The sequence below is a fragment of the Mustela lutreola genome, chromosome X (assembly GCF_030435805.1).
Source record: "Mustela lutreola isolate mMusLut2 chromosome X, mMusLut2.pri, whole genome shotgun sequence".
NCBI lineage: Eukaryota > Metazoa > Chordata > Mammalia > Carnivora > Mustelidae > Mustela > Mustela lutreola.
In genome coordinates this window covers 67,704,981-67,724,993 of record NC_081308.1, presented here as the reverse complement: position 1 = coordinate 67,724,993, position 20,013 = coordinate 67,704,981, and the positions used below count along the sequence as shown (strand labels likewise).

General features: G+C 37.1%; 1 protein-coding gene across 6 annotated transcripts in view; it reads left to right on the top strand.

Annotated features, from left to right (window-relative positions):
* Positions 1-20,013, top strand: part of ATRX (ATRX chromatin remodeler) — a 300,618-nt gene that overhangs the window by 200,230 nt on the left and 80,375 nt on the right. For all 6 annotated transcript variants that reach the window (XM_059158234.1, XM_059158233.1, XM_059158232.1 and 3 more), the window contains 3 exons: positions 16,114-16,244; positions 16,765-16,853; positions 16,982-17,154. In XM_059158234.1, the coding sequence (XP_059014217.1) occupies positions 16,114-16,244; positions 16,765-16,853; positions 16,982-17,154 (393 nt within the window). The remainder of the gene's footprint in view (positions 1-16,113; positions 16,245-16,764; positions 16,854-16,981; positions 17,155-20,013) is intronic.

Sequence of the window (20,013 nt, the reverse complement as noted above, 5' to 3'; positions counted from 1 at the left end):
TTCTTTCCCATGTCTCCAGAGACCGGTGTGTAGTAAGAAGTTGCTACAGCCAGAGTTAAAAACGTTGCTGTCTGTGTTCTTCTCTAGGATTGTGATAGTTTCCTGTCTTATATTTAGCTCTTTATCCATTTTGAGTTCATTTTTGTTTATGGTTCAAAAAAGTGGTCCATTTTCATTCTTATGTATATAGCTGTCTACTTTTCCCAGCACCATTTGTTGAAGAGACGGTCTTTTTTTTTCCATTCGATATTCTTTTCTGCTTTAAGATTACTTGAACATATAGTTGTGGGTCCATTTGTAGGTTTTTCTATTCTGTCCAGTTGATCTTTGTATCTTTTTTTTTAAATGCCAGTACTATACTGTCTTGATGGACTACAGCTTTATCCTATAGCTTGAAGTCCAGAATTGTGATGCCTCCAGTTTTGCTTTTCTTTTTCAGGGTTGCTTTGGCTATTCAAGGTCTTTTTTGGTTCCATACAAATTTTAGGATTGTCTGTTCCAGCTCTATGAAAAATGCTAGTGGTATTATGGTAGGGATTGCACTGAATGTGTAGATTGCTTTGGATAGTATAGATGTTTTAACAATGTTTGTTCTAATCCAGGAGAATGGAATGTTTTTCCATTTCTTTGTGTCTTTTTCAGTTTTTTTTTCATAAGTATTCTACAGTTTTCAGAGTACAAATCTTTTACCTCTTTGCTTAAGTTATTCCTAGGTATCTTACAGTTTTTGCTGCAGTTATAACTGGGATTGATTCCTGGATTTCTCTTTCTGCTGCTTCATTATTGGTATATAGAAATGCAACAGGTATCTGTATGTTGATTTTTTTTATCCTCTGACTTTGCTGAATTCATGTATTACTTGTAGTGGGGTCTTTGGGGTTTTCTATATAGAATATCATGCCATCTTGTGAATGGTGAAATTTTGCACTTTGTGCCCCTTTGGATGCCTTTTATTTCTTTTTGTTGTCTCTTTGGGAGAATAGAACTTCCAGTGACATGTTAATAACATGTTATTAACTCTCACTGTTAATAACAGTGAGAGTAGACATCCCTCTTTTGTTCCTGACCTTGGAGGAAAAATTCTCATTATTTCTTAGCTGAGGATGATGTGAGCTCTGGGTCTTTCCTGTATGGTCTTTATGATGTGGGGATATATTCCCTCTATCCCTGCTTTGTTGAGGGTTTTTTTATCGAGAATGGATGCTCTGTTTTGTCAAATGCTTTTTGTGCATCTATTGAGAGTATTATATGGTTCCTATCCTTTCTTTTATTAATGTGGTGTATCACATTGATTGGTTTGTGCATATTGAACCACCCTTGTAGCCCAGGAATAAATCCCACTTGATCATGGTGAATGATTCTTTCAGTGTATGTGTTAGATTCCATTTGCTAGTATTTTTTTCAGAATTTTTGCATCCATGTTCATCAGGGATATTGGCTTATACTTGTTTATTTTTTGTTTGTTTGTTTTTAAGATTTTATTTATTTATTTATTTGACAGACAGAGATCACAAGTAGGCAGAGAGGCAGGCAGAGAGAGAGAGAGGGAAGCAGGCTCCCTGCTGAGCAGAGAACCCAATGTGGGGCTCGATCCCAGGACCCTGGGATCATGACCTGAGCAGAGGCTTAACCCACAGAACCACCCAGGCGCCCTGTTTTTTGTTTTTTGGTTTTTTGGTTTTTTTTTTTTTAGTGGTGTCTCTGTCTGGTTTTGAAAGCAGGGTAATGCTGGCTTCCCAGAATGATTTTGGAAGTTTTCGTTCCATTCCATTTTTTTGAATTAGCTGGAGAAGAATAGGTATTAACTCTCTTTTTTTTTTTTTTTTTTTTTTAAAGATTTTATTTATTTACTTGACAGAGAGAAATTACAAGTACACTGAGAGGCAGGCAGAGAGAGAGAGAAGGAAGCAGGCTCCCTGCCGAGCAGAGAGCCCGATGTGGGACTCGATCCCAGGACCCTGAGATCATGACCTGAGCCGAAGGCAGCGGCTTAACCCACTGAGCCACCCAGGCGCCCCGGTATTAACTCTTCTTTAAAAATTTTTTTTAAGGTTTTATTTATTTATTCGATGGACAGAGATCACAAGTAGGCAGAGAAGCAGGCAGAGAGAGAGGAAGGGAAGCAGGCTCCCTGCTGAGCAGAGAGCCTGATGCGGGGCTCGATCCCAGGACCCTGGGATCATGACCTGAGCTGAAGGCAGAGGCTTTTACCCACTGAGCCACCCAGGCGCCCGGTGTTAACTCTTTTTTAAATGTTTGGTAGAATTCCCTTGGGAAGCCATCTGATCCTGGACTTACCCTTTTTGTTAGTTTTTTTTATTAGTAATGGAATTTCTTTGCTGTCTGTTGGTCTGTTCAAATTTTCTTTTTCTTCCTGTTTTGGTTTTGGTAGTTTATATGCCCCTAGGAATTCATCCATCAGACTGCCCAGTCTTCTGGCATCTACTTTTCCATAGTATTCTCTTAAAATTGTAATTTTGTAGTGGTGATTGTGATTTCTCTTCTATAACTTGTGTTTTTATTTATTTGGGTCCTTTCTGTTTTCTTCTTGATAAGTCTGGCTAGGGGCTTATCAATTTTATTAAAATTTTCAAAAAGCTCCTGGTTTCATTCATCTGTTCTGCTGTTCTTTTTTGTTTCTATATCATTTATTTCTGTTCTAGTATTTGCCATTTCCCTTCTTCTTTTGCATTTAGGCTTTATTTGCTATTTCTTTTCTAGCTCTTTTAGGTTTAAAGTTAGGTTTTTATGTTTGAGACTTCCTTGCTTCTTGAGGTAAACCTGTATTGCTATATACTTCCCTTTTATGACTGCTTTTGCTGCCTCCCAAAGATTTTGGACTGTCATGTTTTCATTTTCATTTGCTTCCATGTATTTATTTCTCCTTTAATTACCTGGTTAACTTATTCATTCTTTAGTAGCATGTTCTTTAACCTCCATATATCTGTGTTCTTTCCAAATTTTTTCTTGTGGTTGACTTCAAGTTTCATAGTATTGTGGTCAGAAAACATGTATGGTATGATCTCAGTCTTTTTGTACTTGTGGAGACATGATCTTTGACCTAGTATGTGATCTCCTCTGGATAATGTTCCATGTGCCCTCAGAAAAAATGTGTGTTCTGCTGTGTTAGGATGAAATGTTCTGAATATATCTGTTAAGTCCATTTAATCTAGTGTGCCATTCAAAGCCATTGTTTCCTTGTTGATTTTCTGCTTAAATGATCTATCCATTGCTGTTAGTGGGGTTTTAAACTCCCCTACTATTATTCTGTTGTTATCAGTGAATTTCTTTATGTTTGTTACTGATTTTGGGTGCTCCCAAGTTGGGGGCATAAATATTTACAATTGTTATATCTCCTTGTTTGGTAGACCTCTTTATCTTGATATAGTGCCCTTCTTTATCTCTTCTTGCAGTCTTTGGTTTAAAATCTAGTTTGTCTTGTATAAGTATTGCTACTCCGGCTTTTTTTGGATACATTTTCATGGTAAATATTTTTCTGTCCCCTCACTTTCAGTTTGCAGGTATCTTTAGGTCTAAAATGAGTCTCTTACAGGCAGCATACAGATGGGTCTTTTTTTTAAAAAATCCATTTTGACATGCTATGTCTTTTGATTGGAGCATTTAATCCATTTACATTAACAGTGATTATTGATAGATAAGAATTTAGTGCCATTGTATTAAATGTAACATTGGTGTTTCTGGAGATTTTCTCTGTTCCTTTGTAGTCTTTGTTGCTTTTGGTCTTTCCCACTCACAGTGTCCTCTTTAATATTTCTTGAAGGGCTGTCTTGGTGGTCACAAAGTCCTTTAGTTTTTGTTTGTCTGGGAAGCTCTTTGTCTCCTTCTATTCTGAATAACAGCCTTGCTGGATCAGTTATTCTTGGTTGTATGTATTTCCTATTCAGCATGTTGAATATATCATGCCAGTGCTTTCTGGCCTGAGAAGTTTCTGTGGTTAGATGTGCTGATAACCTTATTTGTGTTCCCTTATACATTAGGGATTTCCTTTTCTTTTTTTTTTTTTAAGATTTATTTATTTATCTGAGAGAAAGAGCAGGGGTAGAAGGGGCAGAGGGAGAGGGGAAGAGAGAATCTCAAGCAAACTCTCCACTGAAGTTTGGAGTCAGACGTGGGGCTCAATCCCAATTGAGATCATGAACCGAACTGAAATTAAGAATAGCCACCCAGATGTCCCAGGGATTTCTATTCCAATGCTGTTTTTAGGATTCTGTCCTTATATCTGTATTATATTTTGCAAATTTTACTATGATATGTCTTGGTGTTGGCCTGGTTTTTTTTATTTTGATGGGAGCTCTCTCTGCCTCCTGGATTTGGATGTCTGTTTTCTTCCCCAGATTAGGGAAGTTTTCAGCTATAGTTTCCTCAAGGAAACCTTCTGTTCCCTTTTTCTTCTCTACTTATGGGATGCTTATGATGTGGATATTATGCTTTATGGAGTTGTTCATTTCCCTATGCATACATTTGTGATCTAACATTTTTATTTCCCTCTTCTTTTCAGCTTCATTATTTTCATAATTTTATCTTCAATATAATTTATTAGTTCATCTTCTTCTCTCCTTGTGGTCATTACATCTGTTTGGTTTTGTGTCTTGGTTATAGTATTTTTATTTTGGCCTGACTAGTTTTTAGGTCTTTTATCTCTGCATTTCGGGACTCCTTGGTGTCTTCTTTGCTTTTCTCAAGCCCAGCTAGTATCCTCATAATTGTTGTTTTAAATTCTGGTTCAGACATATTACTTCTATCTGCTTTGATTAGATCCCTGCCTGTGACCTCTTCTTGTTCTTTGTTTTGGAGTGAATTCCTCCATCTTATTTTGTCTAGGTCTCTGTCTTCTCCTGTGTCCTATGAAAGCCTGTTACAGTTTCTGCTCCTGAGTGTAATGGTTGTATTAAGAAGAGGTCATGTACTGTCCAGGGCCTGGTGCTTCAGAAAGTGTTTCTGGTACACTCTGTTGTTGTGTTTTTGCTGCTGTTTCCTTTGGGTCAGTCCTCTGCATAGTTTCTTCTTGTCTGCAGCAGGGAGTGTTTACTCCTTTTCCAGTGTGTGGTGAGTTTTAACTATGTGTTTTTTGGTCCACTTGTTAAAACAGGCTAGATTCTATTTCCCCTAGAGCTGAAGCTTTTCAGCTTTCTGTGAGTAGACTTGGTACATGTGGAGGGTTTGTGCTGGTCTTCTGGTGGGAGAGGTGTGGTACTCCTGCTCTGGGTCTTAGGCATACTTGTCCTAGCAAAAGCAAAGCAAAAACAAACCCAACAACAACAACAAAAACCACCTGCAGAGTTCAGGGGGCTGGGGTTTGGTGTAAGCAGCTCAAGCTTCCACTGTGAGCACTATGTTTCTCAATGCAATCTGTCTGTTCTGATGGGCAGGGCTAAAAATGTTGTCAGCCATCTCTCATCCCCATAGAGGGAAGTTTGCACCTGCCAATGTTCAAAAAAGCCCTCATAGAAGAGTAAATAGTCACCCCTTGCTTATCTCATGCATTCCTCACATATATGCCTTCACCCTGTCTCTGAGCACCCTGTGGCACTGTGCTCTTGTGTTTTATCGCAGGCACACAGACTGGGTTTCAGAACTCTAAATTTTAGGTACCCTACGATGCATGGACATGGACTGATCCTCTGGAGGAGGGTCTCGTCATACTGTGCTAGTGCTGGTTTGTCCCAGAAGGGTAGTTGCAGGAATGCACAGAGGCTTGGAATTTACCATAAAGCACAAGAAGCCGGGATGCAGGTTAGCTGCTCTCAGCAGGTGTCTCCTGTGCTAAAGAATGGGACAGCTCAGTGGCACCTGCCTGCTCTTTTGTTCCCATAAAGGCAGTGCCCTTCTCCCAAATGCTGTTCATGAAAGGGAATTGTAGTGCAACCCAGGAGATCATGCTCCCTGGCTTCTGCCTTTCTTCTTCACAGGAGCACCTCTTTGCCAGCCAGGTTCCACCCTGACCATGGCATGGACTTCTAAAAGCACACTTTGTGCTCCGCTGCTTGTAGATACTTGTGATAATTAGCCCCTTTCATTTTCCTCATTAGTGATGTAGGGGAAGTGTTTTTCTTGTCTCTCTGTCTCTGTCTTTGTCTCTCTTTCCCTGATCTGGGCTTCCTCTCCTCTGCATCATCACCAGCAATTCTTTTCTTCTCCAAATCACATCTCCTCACCTCCTAACTTCCATGATGTGGCTGGCCTCTTTCCTCCCTCTAGTCATGCAGTTTTTTCTTTCTGTCCTCAGATTGATTTCTTGGGTGCTCAGAATGATTTGATACTTATCTAGCTGTGTTCATTGGAGGAGGCAAGCATAGGTTCCCCCTATTACTCTGCCTCTTAACTTTTTCTGAAAATTTATGTTTGTTAAATTATCATCTGATATCATGAATCTTACAGTTGTGAAAATGTTTGGTGTTCCACCCAACTATATATGATGCTTTTTTTCCTTAAAGTAGCATGGGGACGCCTGGGTGGCTCAGTTGGTTAAGCAACTGCCTTTGGCTCTGGTCATGATCCCACGGTCCTGGAATTGAGCCCCATGTCAGGCTCCTTACTCAGCGGGAAGCCTGCTTCTCCCTCTCACTCTGCCTGCTACTCCGCCTGCTTGTGCTCTCTCTATCAAATAACTAAATAAAATTTTTTAAAAAGTAGCATAACCTGAGATAATATTCCCTTTGGAAAAAACACATGAAAGGCCAAATGGGTTATATTAAAGGCTACTCTATCTTGATTCTCACTACCAACCATCACAGTTTTTCTTTTCAAATTTCACCCATGTTTTTCACTTGAATTTAAAATGTTTGGTGTTTTTCTGTCACGCATTCCTAAATTTCTTTTGTTTTTATATTTGCCTTTTTCTAGATTCTGTTTGGTTTTAAGAAGTTCACTTAAATTTTGCTTTTTGTATTAGGAGCAGTTTTGTGTTAATGCTAATAGTAATAATTTGTAATATACTTAATATTTTTGGAATTAAAGTCATCAAGAACTGAGTTTTCACAAATTTAAAGAAATTAAAGTCCTCTTAATTTTCCTTTGTTCCCCTTTTTCAGTATAATCTTGCACTATTCCTTTTATCATTAGTTATCAGAAGCTTATTTTTACATGTAAGCCTCTGCCTTCAGTAAACACTTAATGTTTTAAAATGTGGATACTTAGTTTTTTAAAGTTTTTGTTTAAATTTCCAAATAGGGTAATATTATTTTCAATACACTATAGTGTACAGCACAATGATTCAGCATTTCTTTACAACACCCGGAGCTCATCACAGGTGCACTTCTTAAGCTCCATAAGCTATTTAATCCATCCCCCCATTACCTCCCTCCTGGTAATGATCAGTTTTTACTCAATTTTTTAATCAGTAATCTTTAGCATGATTTTTTAGAAAGATTTTTTTTTATTTGACAGAGAGAGACACAGTGAGAGAGGGAACACAAGAAGGGGGAGTGAGAGAGGGAGAAGCAGGCTTCCAGCTGAGCAGAGAGCCCAGTGAGGGGCTTGATCCCAGGACCCTGGGATCATGACCTGAGCCAAAAGCAGACGCTTAATGACTGAGCCGCCCAGGCACCCCACATTTGCCTGATTTTAAGCATAAGTCAGTTTTAAAATCCATGCAGTGTTTTAAGGCATGCAAAAATGGAGTACATAAAAACAGTCCGGGGCACCTGCGTGGCTCAGTGGGTTAAGCCGCTGCCTTCGGCTCAGGTCATGATCTCGGGGTCCTGGGATCAAGTCCCGCATTGGGTTCTCTGCTCAGTGGGGAGCCTGCTTCCCTCTCTCTCTCTCTCTGCCTGCCTCTCCAACTACTTGTGATTTCTTTCTGTCAAATAAATAAATAAAATCTTTAAAAAAAAAAAAAAAAGCAGTCCATAGAATGGGAGAAAATATTTTGAAATCCATTTTCTGAGAAGGGATTAATAACCAAAATATATAAGGAACTCTTATAACTCAGTGACAATAAAACTCAACACAATTGGGAAATGAGTGAAGGACTTCAGTAGATATTTCTCCGAAGAATGGCCAGTAAGTACATGAAAAGATGCTCTACATTGTCACTAGTTATTATAGAATGCCAACACAAAATACCACTTCATACCTGATAGGGTGTGTATTATTAAAAAAAAAAAAAAAGAAAGAAAGAAAGAAAGAAAAGAAAAGAGATAGAGAATGGAGCACCTGGGTGGCTCAGTCGGTTGAGCAGCTGCCTTTGGCTCAGGTCATGATCTCAGGAGCCTGGGATCAATCCCTGCATTGGGCTCCCTGCTCGGTGGGGAGCCTGCTTCGTCCTCTCCCTCTGCCTGCCATTCTGCCTACTTGTACTCTTTATCTCTCTGTCAAATAAATAAATAAAATCTTCAAATAAAGAGAGTGAGAAAGAATAAATATTGTCAAGGAAGTGAGTAATTATGGCCCTGGTGCATTGCTGGTGGCAGTGTAAAATGGTGCAGCTGCTATCAGAAATGCAGTGTGGCCATTCCTCAAAGAGTTAAACGTAGAATTATTTCCACAGTGATTCAGTATGTGATCCAGCAACTCCACTTCTAGGTATATAACCCAAATAATTGACAGCAGAAACTTAAACAGATACTTGCACACTCATGTTTACACACCAGCTGCATTCATAATAGTCAGAAAGGTGGAAGGATTCCCGGTGTCCACTAACTGATGAATAGACGAAGGCAATGTGATATACACAAACACACACACACACACACACACGTACATACATATACATACATACATACATACCATGGGATATTACTTGCTCTTAAAAAGAGAAGAAATGCTGCTGCTTTACGATATTAATGAATCCCAAAGCTATCGTGATAAATGAAATAAGCCAGACACAAAATGGCGAATACTGTTTCATTTCACTTAGAAGTACCTAGATTAGTCAGATTCATAGAGGCAGAAAGTAGTAGTTACCAAGGTTTGAGGGAAAGGAAAATACAGTTATTTTTAATATGCCTCGAGTTTCTAGGCTCATGAAGACTTTTTCTTGCACAACATTGTGATTATACTCACTGCCACTGAATTGTACTCATAATTTGAGAACATTCATATGCGTGCACCCCAGTGCCACCCTTTAGAGATTAAGTGGATCTGAAGTAGGGCTCAGGAACCTGCATTTTTATAATCCCTACAGGTTATTTTGATGTACCTGCAGCCTGAGAACCACTGCTCTAAATGATGCTCAACATAATTGGAAATGTGAATCAAAACCACAGTGGGATACCTTTTATAACTCACTAGGATAGCTGTAATCCAAGAAATAGAAAAATAGCAAGTGGTGAGGACGTGGAGGAATTAGAACCCTGTGTTTTGCGGGTTTTGAATGTCAAATGATGTAACTTATGAGGAACACAATTTGGCAATCAAATTTTCAATATAGAGTTACCATGTAACACAGCAATTAAACTTCTGGGTATATACTCAATAGAAAGGAAAACACTTGTATACACAAAGATTTGTACATGGATGTTCATACTATCATTGTTCATTATAGTTAAAATCTAGAAACAATCTATATGCCCATCAGGTAGTGAAGGGTTAAACAGATTTGATATATGCATATCATAGAACGTTATTCAGCAGTGAAAAGGAAGAAAATGCTGATACATGCTACAACACATATCAACCTTGAAAACATATGCTAAGTGAAAGAAGCCAGTCACAAATGACCAGATGTTGTATGATGAAATGTACAAAGTAGGCAGAGCTGTAGAGACAAAGTAGATTAGTGGTTTCCTGGGGGTGTAGGAGAAATAAAGAAATCGGTGGATGATGGTTTGGGGATATAGGGTTTCTTTTGAGGGTGATGAAAATGTTTTAAAAACTAGATTTTGGTGATGGCTGCTCAGCTCTGTGAATACACTAGTGACTTGTGGATGGTAAATTGTGAACTATATCTGAATAAAACTTAAAAAAAACCTCGGTGGGCTTACTTTACCTACAGAAGTTTTATTTAGTTATCTTCCATCTAATTCTTCATTCTGTATGATTTCCTGTGTCTTGCATGCACTTTCAGGATTATCTTTAACATTTCTTTAAACAGTAGTAAACAGTTACAATCTATGTCTGATTATTCCAGTTTCTGAAATCCTTATAGATTTCTTTTATCTCTCTAATTTCTGTCAGTTTTTCAGGCATGCTGCCTGTTGCTATGTATAATTAAGTACTTTTGATCACAGGTTCCTAATATCCCTTGGAATATTAATATGTGGTAATTCTTTGAGGCCCAGGATAACGTTTGGTTACTCCAGAAAGGATTTGCTGTTGTTTCTGCTAGGGCCCTGGAGATATAATTAGTCTCAGATTCCTTGATATTATGATTTGTGCTTGAAGCACTCCTAACTTTTTTAAGTTAGTGGGAATTTGGGGAAATGATGGGCTATTTGATGATATGAACTGGGGGCTGTCTGGTACTTAAAATATTATCCCTTTGTTTCTTCTACTTTCTGCATAAATAAGCATACTCCAAAGAATGTTAACCAAGTTCAGTGGTCTTTGCGTGATAGTTCAAGATAGGTAATTTTTATGTGAGATTCCTACACTATATGACTAATCAGAAAGTGTATGACCAGAAGATTTAGATTTAGACTTGAACAGATATAACAGCATATATTTAGATTATCAAAACAAAGCCATCTGCTTAAAGTCAGCTTTATAGAACCTGCATTGGTGTATTGAAGCAGTGAAATAACTAATATCAATGAAATACTCTTTTTCCCGAAGAATTCTTATACAAAGAATTCTTTTGGGCACCTCTTGGTAGTTGAGTTATTGCTTGGGTTTTAGGCTTTCCTAAGCCTTTGTTATGTTTAAAAGTGGCCTTCAGTCTTAAAGGTTAACTGAAGGAGCATTGGAGGAAACGAAATCAGATTTCTGAAATAGTACAAAGGAAATATTTGATTGGTAAGGATTTTGTGATAAAACAGTATGGAGATCCTAAAAGATCTTTCCAGATTCTTAGTGGGCAAACCACTTTCAAGGTTCTTATATCAACCCTTTTTAATTACTTATGTAGAAAATTTTTTGAAATAATTTTCAGGACTTAGGGAAACTTTATAAAATTTATTGATCTAGCCCATGGTATTTTATTATGATCATCTCCAGTTCCCTGTTTATTATAGCTGTATTGATCATCAGACTATGCCAGTGAGACTGGTTTATTTTAATAGTATAGTTGTGGTTTATAAGGGGTCAAAGGGAAATTGAATATAAAAAGCTTTAAGTATTGTATTTTTGGAATATTTGCTTTACATCTACTGTTTTCATCCTTGAATAACCTTGAAGGGCACTTAAGGCAGTGTGGTAGGTTGAAATGATGACCACCTGGAGATGTCAGATCTTACCTAGGTCCTGTAACCTGTGTTACCTTATAAGAAAAGGGGATTTTTTAGAGGTGATTAAACTAAGGATCTTGAGATGAGATGGTTGTCCTGGATTGTCCCAGATGGCTCCTAATTCCCATTGCAGGTATCTTTGCAGGAGAGAGGCTGAAGGAGATTTGATATACACAGAAGAAGAAGAATTATGACCACAGAGGCAAAGACTGATGTGGCTGCAAGTCAGGGAATGCCAGCAGCATTGTGCCTGAGGAGGCAAGGAATAAATTCTCTCCTGGAGCTTCCAGGGGGAATGTAGGTGGCCCTGTCGACACTTCGATTTTGGCTCAGTAGGACAGATTTTGGACTTCTGCTCTCCCAAGCTATAAAGGAGTATATTTCTGTGTTCTTAAGATTTGGGGTTTGTGGTGATTTGCTGTGGCAGCCCTAGCAAACTAATTGGAGCAGTGAGTTTTCCCAGCCATTCTTATTTATGACTTGTACCCTAGTTTGTAGCACAACAAGCATCTGAGAACCTTCCTAGAAAGTTTAGGTTTCTGTGCCTCATCACAAATCTAGGAAATCAGAATTTATAGGAATGGAATACAAGGATGTGCATAACACATGCCCAGGTGATTCTGATGTGTGCCAAGTTTTAGTTTGATAAATATTTCACTAGGATGCTGTATTGATTTCCTCATGGCTGCTGTAGAAGAAAATGGCCACAGATGTAATGGCTTAGAACAACCCAAGTTTATTCTTTCACGGTTTTGGGGCATTGAAGGTCCAGGGTTAGTGTTACTAGGCTAAAGTCAGCAGGGCTGGTTCCTTCTGGTCTCTCAAGGGAGAGAAAATATTTCCTTGTCTCTTTCAGCTTTTAGTGGCTGTCTGTATTCTCCATATTCACCTTCTCCAAATCTTACTTCTGGATTCCTCTTATAGGGACTCTTGTGGTTGCATTGGATCCTCTGGGATAAACTAGGATGGTCTTCTTCAATTTCAGGTCCTTACCTTTTATTGCATCTGCACATTTTCTTTTTCCGTATAGAATAACTCATGGGTGGATCAGAATGTAAATAGATTTGAGAGACCATTATTCAGTTTACCAAAGACCCCATAAAAACATCTCATGTAAAAACAGTAGGTGTAAATGAGGTTCAATAACCAGATTGTCATGATTAATTAATCATTTATTCATTTTACCTTTTTTGGCATATTTTCTATATTAAGTGATTTGGAGTCAAAATCATTTTTTTAAGAAGATAGAATAATTCAGTAATAATTCTCAATGGTCAGGGCACCTGGGTGGCTCAGTGGGTTAAAGCCTCTGCCTTCTGCTCAGGTCGTGTTCCCAGGGTCCTGGGATCGAGCCCCGCATCAGGCTCTCTCCTCAGCAGGGAGCCTTCTTTCCTTCCTCTCTCTGCCTGCCTCTCTGCCTACTTGTGATCTCTCTGTCAAATAAATAAATAAATAAAATCTTTAAAAAAATAATAATTCTCAATGGTCTTTTGAGTAGAGAACATTTTTCTGTGGATATTTATTTGGCTAGGTTATTAACATATCCTTTTTATGTGGTTCCCATTTCCCACTGAGAACATCAACTCTAATATAAATCAGTGGTGTAGGTAGAAAAAACTGTTTTTTCCCCTTTTAGGTAGAATTTCTTGACCTTTAAAAATGTCCTCCCTTTTACTATCTTAGCTACTTTGGCCTGAAAATTTTATGAAGTTTTTCTATGATAGAAGGTATTTATGATATGTGCAAGAGTAGTTTTTGCCCCCCACAAAACAAGAATTGGCTTTTAAGTCTTTCTTAGAGTATAAAATGATAAAGTTTAGATTGCCTTCTTTTTTAAAAAATCTCTACATTAATTTTTTTTAAAGATTTTATTTATTTATTTGACAGAAATCACAAATAGACAGAGAGGCAGGCAGGGTGGGGGGGAAGCAGGCCTCCTGCTGAGCAGAGAGCCCAATGTGGAGCTCAACCCAGGACCCTGGGATCATGACTGGAGCCGAAGGCAGAGGCTTTAACCCACTGAGCCACCCATGCATCCCTACATTAATTTTTTTTTTTTTGAGAAAGAACTTGAGTGGTAGGGTGGGGGATTGCCAAGGGAGAGGGAGAGAGAATCTGAAGCAGATTCCATCCCTGGCATGGAGCCTGATACAGGGCTTGATCTCATGACCTTGAGATCATGACCTGAGCTGAAATCAAGAGTCAGACACTTAACTGACTGAACCATATAGGTGCCCCTCCTTTACATTAATTTTAACTCATAAGGTGTTCAGTGATAGAACTGGGTAGAACTGGATAGAGCTGGGTAGAAGATCAACAAGGAAATAGACTTAGAAAACACTATAAACCAACCAGACTTAACAGACCTCTGAAGGAACACTCCATTGAGCTGCAGCAGAATACATATTCCTCTCAAGTACAGGTGGAATATTCTCCAAGATAGACCACAATTTGGATTGTAAAACCAGTTTCAATTAACATAAAAGGACATCACACAAAATGTTTTTTAACCACATGGGAATGAAATTACAAGCTAGTAACAGAAGGAAAGTTAGAACATTCACGAATGTATGTAAATAACAGACTCCCAAATAGCTAGTAGATAAAAAAAAAATCACAGGGAAAATTTAAAAATATTTAGACATGGATGGAAACAAAAACACAAGGTACTAAAATACGGGATGCAGATGAAGCATGCTTAAAGAGGGAAAATTTTAACTGTAAATGCCTCTAATTTAAAAAGAAGGATTATCTCAAGTTTATAATCTAAACTTTCACCTTAAGGAAGTAAAGTAAGAGCAAACTAAACCCAAAGCAAGTAGAAAGAAAGAATAAAGACTAGAGCAGAAATAAATATAAAGGAGAAAAAAACACAGAAAAACCATTGAAACCAACAGTGGCTTCTTTGAAAAGATCAACATAATTGATAACATTTTAGCTGTAATTGCAAAGTAATAGAGGAGCCACAGCTAAAATCAGGAGTGTAAAAGAACATATCTACTGATATTGCAGAAGCAAAAAAAAATTATAAAGAAATGCTATGAGCAATTGTATATCAAGAAATTAGATTTCTCATTTTCACAATAGTGATTTCTATCATACACAGTAGAAATACCACTTACAAGGCAAAATAATCACTACCAGATTTTCATGCATTTTTATTAGTGTTTCATATCATTAAGTTTTCTCTTGCCATGAGTGAAGGCAAGACTTATTAATTGTGAATTTACATCTTTAAAACTGTGGGCAGAAAAATGTTATTGCTTAAAAGCTGCTTTTTTAAATTTAATCAGCTTTGTTTTGCATCTTATCTCCTTGATAAGTATCATAAATGAAATGCACATTCATTTCATTTTCATTTTGCTTTCATAGAAAAATACGATTTTGTTGAAATTGCTCTGAGCAGAAGAATGTAATGTTTTCAACATGAAAAATCATTTTTAGGAGTACATTTTTTGTTAAGAATAGTTGGAAAAGATTTTCTGAAAGGTTGGATACAGAGAGGCTTTATCTAAAACAAGAGCTTTTAAATTTTCATTTAAATTCCAGTTTGTTGGGGGTGCCTAGGTGCCCAAGGTGCCTCGGTTAAGTGTCTAAGTCTTGGTTTCAGCCAAGAGCTGCTTAGCAGTCTATCTGTCTGTCTCCCCCAATAAAATAAATTTAAAAATTCGAATGAGTTAATATACAGTGTAAATTTAGTTTCAGGTATACAATATAATAATTCAACACTTCCATACATCACCCTGTGCTCATCATGACAAGTGCACTCCTTAATTCTCATCACCTCTTTAACACATCTCCCTACTTGTCTCCCCTCTGTTAACCACCAGTTTTAAGATAGGAGTTTGTAATCCAGGGTCCACAGATGGAATTATTGGGGGGTATGTGAACTGAAATAAAAAAAAGTCACATTAATTTCTATTAACCTCTGATGAAAATTAGCATTTTTTCCAATTATATTGTGGGCAATAAACCCACAGTGGTAACTGTCACTTTGTTACCAATAGAAATCAAATATTTCTATTGTTACTGATATCTCAAAATTATTTACCTTTATCAGGACTTCAGAATTTCAGATAATTCTTAGATTTGCTGCTATATTTTGTTATTTAATGCATTAACAAAGTACACATATTACTGTATCACAAATATGTTTACTATTTTGATCAATTATATATAATGGGTTTCTTTTGTTTTCCTACTTTATATGTTTCAAAACATTAATCAAAGAAAGATGTCTATAAACTTTTCTATACTGCCAAGAGTCCATGGGGCAGATAAAGTTAAAATCCCTAATTTAGAAGCATGTTGGTTGACATAGAGAATTCTTTTTTCCTAAGTTTTTATTTAATTTCTAGTAGTTAACATACTGTGTAATTAGTTTTAGATGTACAGTTTGGTAATTCAGTACTTCATACAACATCAGGCACTCATTCACAAGTGTACTCCTTAATTTCCATCACTTTTTTAACCCATCCCTCCACCCACCTCTCCTGACATAGCGAATTCTTTTTTTTTTTTTTTTAAGATTTTATTTATTTATTTGACAGAGAGAGATCACAAGTAGGCAGAGAGGCAGGCAGAGAGAGAGAGAGGAGGAAGCAGGCTCCACGCTAAGCAGAGAGCCCGATGTGGGACTCGATCCCAGGACCCTGAGATCATGACCTGAGCCGAAGGCAGTGGCTTAACCCACTGAGCCACCCAGGCGCCCCCTGACATAGCGAATTCTTATGTCTTAACATTAACTGCTTTTTTTTTTTTTGATCAGGTGTAGGTAATAGCAGTGAAGGTGGAAGAGGAAAGGCAGGTGCAAAACTTTTCCAAGATTTTCAGATGTTAAGTAGAATCTGGACTCATCCATGGTGTTTGCAGCTGGATTACATTAGCAAAGAAAATAAGGTAAATCAGGTAACCTAAAATTGATTAAGACGTATCTGTTGGAAGCAGAATAATTTTAGGAATAAAGTTGATCTATATAGGTCTATATATTGGAATTTTCCTTTGCTTTGTAGTACCATAATTCAACCTATTTTATTTCTAGTTAATTTCTGTATGTTAGAATACATTATGATTATGGAAGGAATATTAAACATTATTCTTAACATCTGTATAAACATGGTAAAATGATAAAAATGTAAAAAGTAACATTAAGTCAATAGTATTAACTAATAAACAGTAGACTTCATCAGTTTTTGTTACTTATGTCCTTTTTCCTTTCCATGATTCAGTCCAAGATTTCACATTGCATTTAGTAATCATATTTGTGATGTCTCCTTTCTTTTTTCTAATCTATGGTAGTTCTTTCAGTTCTTTCTTACCCCATGACAATTAACTTACCCTCAGGTAAAGTAAACATCATTATAATTTTCAATATAAGTTGAAATAAACTATTAAAACATTCATCATTTTTTTCCTCTAGGGATACTTTGATGAAGACAGTATGGATGAATTTATAGCTTCAGATTCCGACGAAACCTCCATGAGTTTAAGCTCCGATGATTATACAAAGTAAATTGAATAATTTTTGTGTCTTGTGTTGACACATTTAAAGTCCCAAATTGCTGATTGTTCTCTCATAATTGGCATTTGTATCTTTTCTGTGCTTCCATAAGAGTTTGAATTTGTTTCTTTTATAGAAAGAAAAAAACAAAGGGAAAAAAAGGGAAGAAAGATAGTAGCTCAAGTGGCAGTGGCAGTGACAATGATGTTGAAGTGATTAAAGTCTGGAATTCAAGATCTCGAGGAGGTGGTGAAGGAATTGTGGATGAAACAGGAAGCAATCCCTCAGTTTCATTAAAGCTGGAAGAAAGTGAGTCTAATTAATATTGCTTTTATTATTGGACATTGATTTAGAAATTACCATGTCCATAATTTTTTCAGTTACTAATTTATCCTTACTATTTCACTCAAATTATCTTTCCTAGATGCTTTCAGTAAGCATCTAGGATAATCAGGTCACATAATAACAAATATCTGGTGAATGTTTAATTACAAGCACGCCATTGTGCTCTCTCTGATATTTAAGAGAAAGAGAAGAAAGAAAATCAAATGTTTATTTACATGTATATAAACTAAATGCTGTATTTTCATTCCATGTGTTAGCTGACTTAATTCTTGAGCAGACTTATAATACTGTTGGTATCTTTATTGTTTATAAATGATTGGTAGAAGTGGGATTTAGACCTAGATACACCCAATTTCAGAGCCACAATGGTATTTTCAACTAACTACATATAAATAAATGGAAACATTTCATGTAGTAGAGCATCATTGTAATTAACTTTACACAATGAAATTAATGTTTTAGCCTTTTTCCTTTGTAATTCTTCATAATCTACAATTGTTGAATACTTCTAAGGTTTCCCTTTTTCATAAAGTTTATCACCTCTTTTTAAATTTTTATTTTTTAATTTAAATTTTAGGTGGTTAATATACAGTGCAGTCATAGTTTCTTGAGTAGAATTTAATGATTCATCACTTGCATACAATGCCCAGTGCTCATCAGAATACGTGCTCTCCTCAATACCCATCACTCATCTAGCCCATCCCCCACCCATCTCCTTCCATCAACCCTCAGTTTGTTCTCTATCCTTAAGAGTCTCTTATGGTTAGAGGGTTGTTGGATGGGGTGGGGTAACTGGGGGATAGGCATTAAAGAGGAGGGCACTTGATGTAATGAATACTTGGTATTACATGCAACTGATGAATCACTAAATTCTACCCCTGAAACTAATAATAACTATATGCTAACTAAATTGAAATTAATTTTTTTAAAGATATTTTAAAATTTATTTCACACACACACACACACAGAGATCACAAGTAGGCAGAGAGGCAGGCAGAGCAGGGTAGGGGAGCAGGCTCCCTGCTGAGCAGACAGCCCAATGCGGGGCTTGATCCCAGGACCCTGAGGTCATGACCTGAGCTGAAGGCAGAGGCTTTAACCCACTGAGCCAACCAGGTGCCCCCTAAATTGAATTTAAATTAAAACATTTTTCTTAAAGGTTTTATTTATTTATTTGACAGAGAGGAATCACAAGTAGATGGAGAGGCAGGTAGAGAGAGAGAGAGAGGGAAGCAGGCTCCCTGCTGAGCAGAGAGCCTAATGCAGGACTCGATCCCAGGACCCTGAGATCATGACCTGAGCCGAAGGCAGCGGCTTAACCCACTGAGCCACCCAGGTGTCCCTAAATTAAAACATTTTTTAAAAGAGTCTCTTATGGCTTGTTTCCCCCTCTCCTTTCTTCTTTTCTGCCTTCCCATATGCTCATGTTTTCTTCCTTAAACTCCACATAAGAGTGAGATCATATGGTATTTTTCTTTTGACTAGCTTATTTAACTTAGCATATTATATTCTAGCTCCATCCATGTCCTTGCAAATGTCAAAATTTTACTCTGTTCTATGGCTGAGTAATATTCCATTGTATAAGAGGTGATACCACATCTTCTTTATCCATTCTTATGTTGATGGATTCTGGGCTATCCCCATAGTTTGGCTATTGTTGATAGTGCTGCTATAAGCATCAGGGAGCATGTATCCCTTCAAAGACCAAAACCTTTGGGATGCAGCAAAAGCAGTCATAAGATGTTAAGTATATAGCAATACAGGCCCACCTTGAGTAGCAAAAAAAAATCTCAAAAATGCAACCTAACCATACACCTAAAGGAGCTAGAAAAAGAACAACGAAGCCTAAAGCCAAGAGAAGAAGGGAAATAATAAAGATTAATGCAAACAAATGAAAGAAAAACCTAAAGAACGGTAGAACAGATCAATGAAACCAGAGGCTGGTTCTTTGAAAGAATTAGTAAAATTGATAACCCCCTAGCCAGGCTTATCAAAAAGAAAAGAGAAAGGATCCAAATAAACAAAAATCACAAATAAGAGAGGAGAGATCACAATAAAGACCACAGAAATATAATTATAAGAGAGTATTATGACTAACTATATGCCAACAAATTGGACAACTGAAAGAAATGGATAAATTCTTAGAAACATGTAAGCTACCAAAACGGAAATAGGAGCAAATAGAAAATTTGAACAGATTGATACCTTATAATGGAGTTGAACCAGTAATCAAAAAACACCCAACAAACAGAAGTCCAGGGACAGATGGCTTCTGAAGGTAATTCTACCTAACATTTACAGAAGAGTTAATACCTATTCCTCTCAGACTATTCCAAGATATAGAAAAGGAAGGAAAATTCTCCAATTCATTTTATGAGGGCAGCATTACCCTGATAGCAAAACCAGATAAAGAATACCCTAAAAGTGAGAGCTATAGGCTAATATTATAGATGCACTTAGATCCCAAATTCTCAATAAATTCTAGCAAACCAAGTTCAACAATACAGTTTTAAAAAAAATCATTCACAGTGATCATGTGGGATGCATTACTGGGTTGCAGGGGTTGTTCAGCATTCACAGATCAATTAGTATGATATACTACATTAATAAAAGAAAGGGTAAGAACCATACAGTCATTTCAGTAGATGCAGAAAAAGCTTTGACATAGTACAGCATCCATTCATGATAAAAAACCCTTAACAATGTTGGTTTAGAGGGAGCATACCTCATCATCATAAAGACCATTTATGAAAAACCCACAGCTAATATCATTCTTTGTGGGGGGAAATGGAGAGTTTCTCCTCTCTGGTCAGGATCAAGATA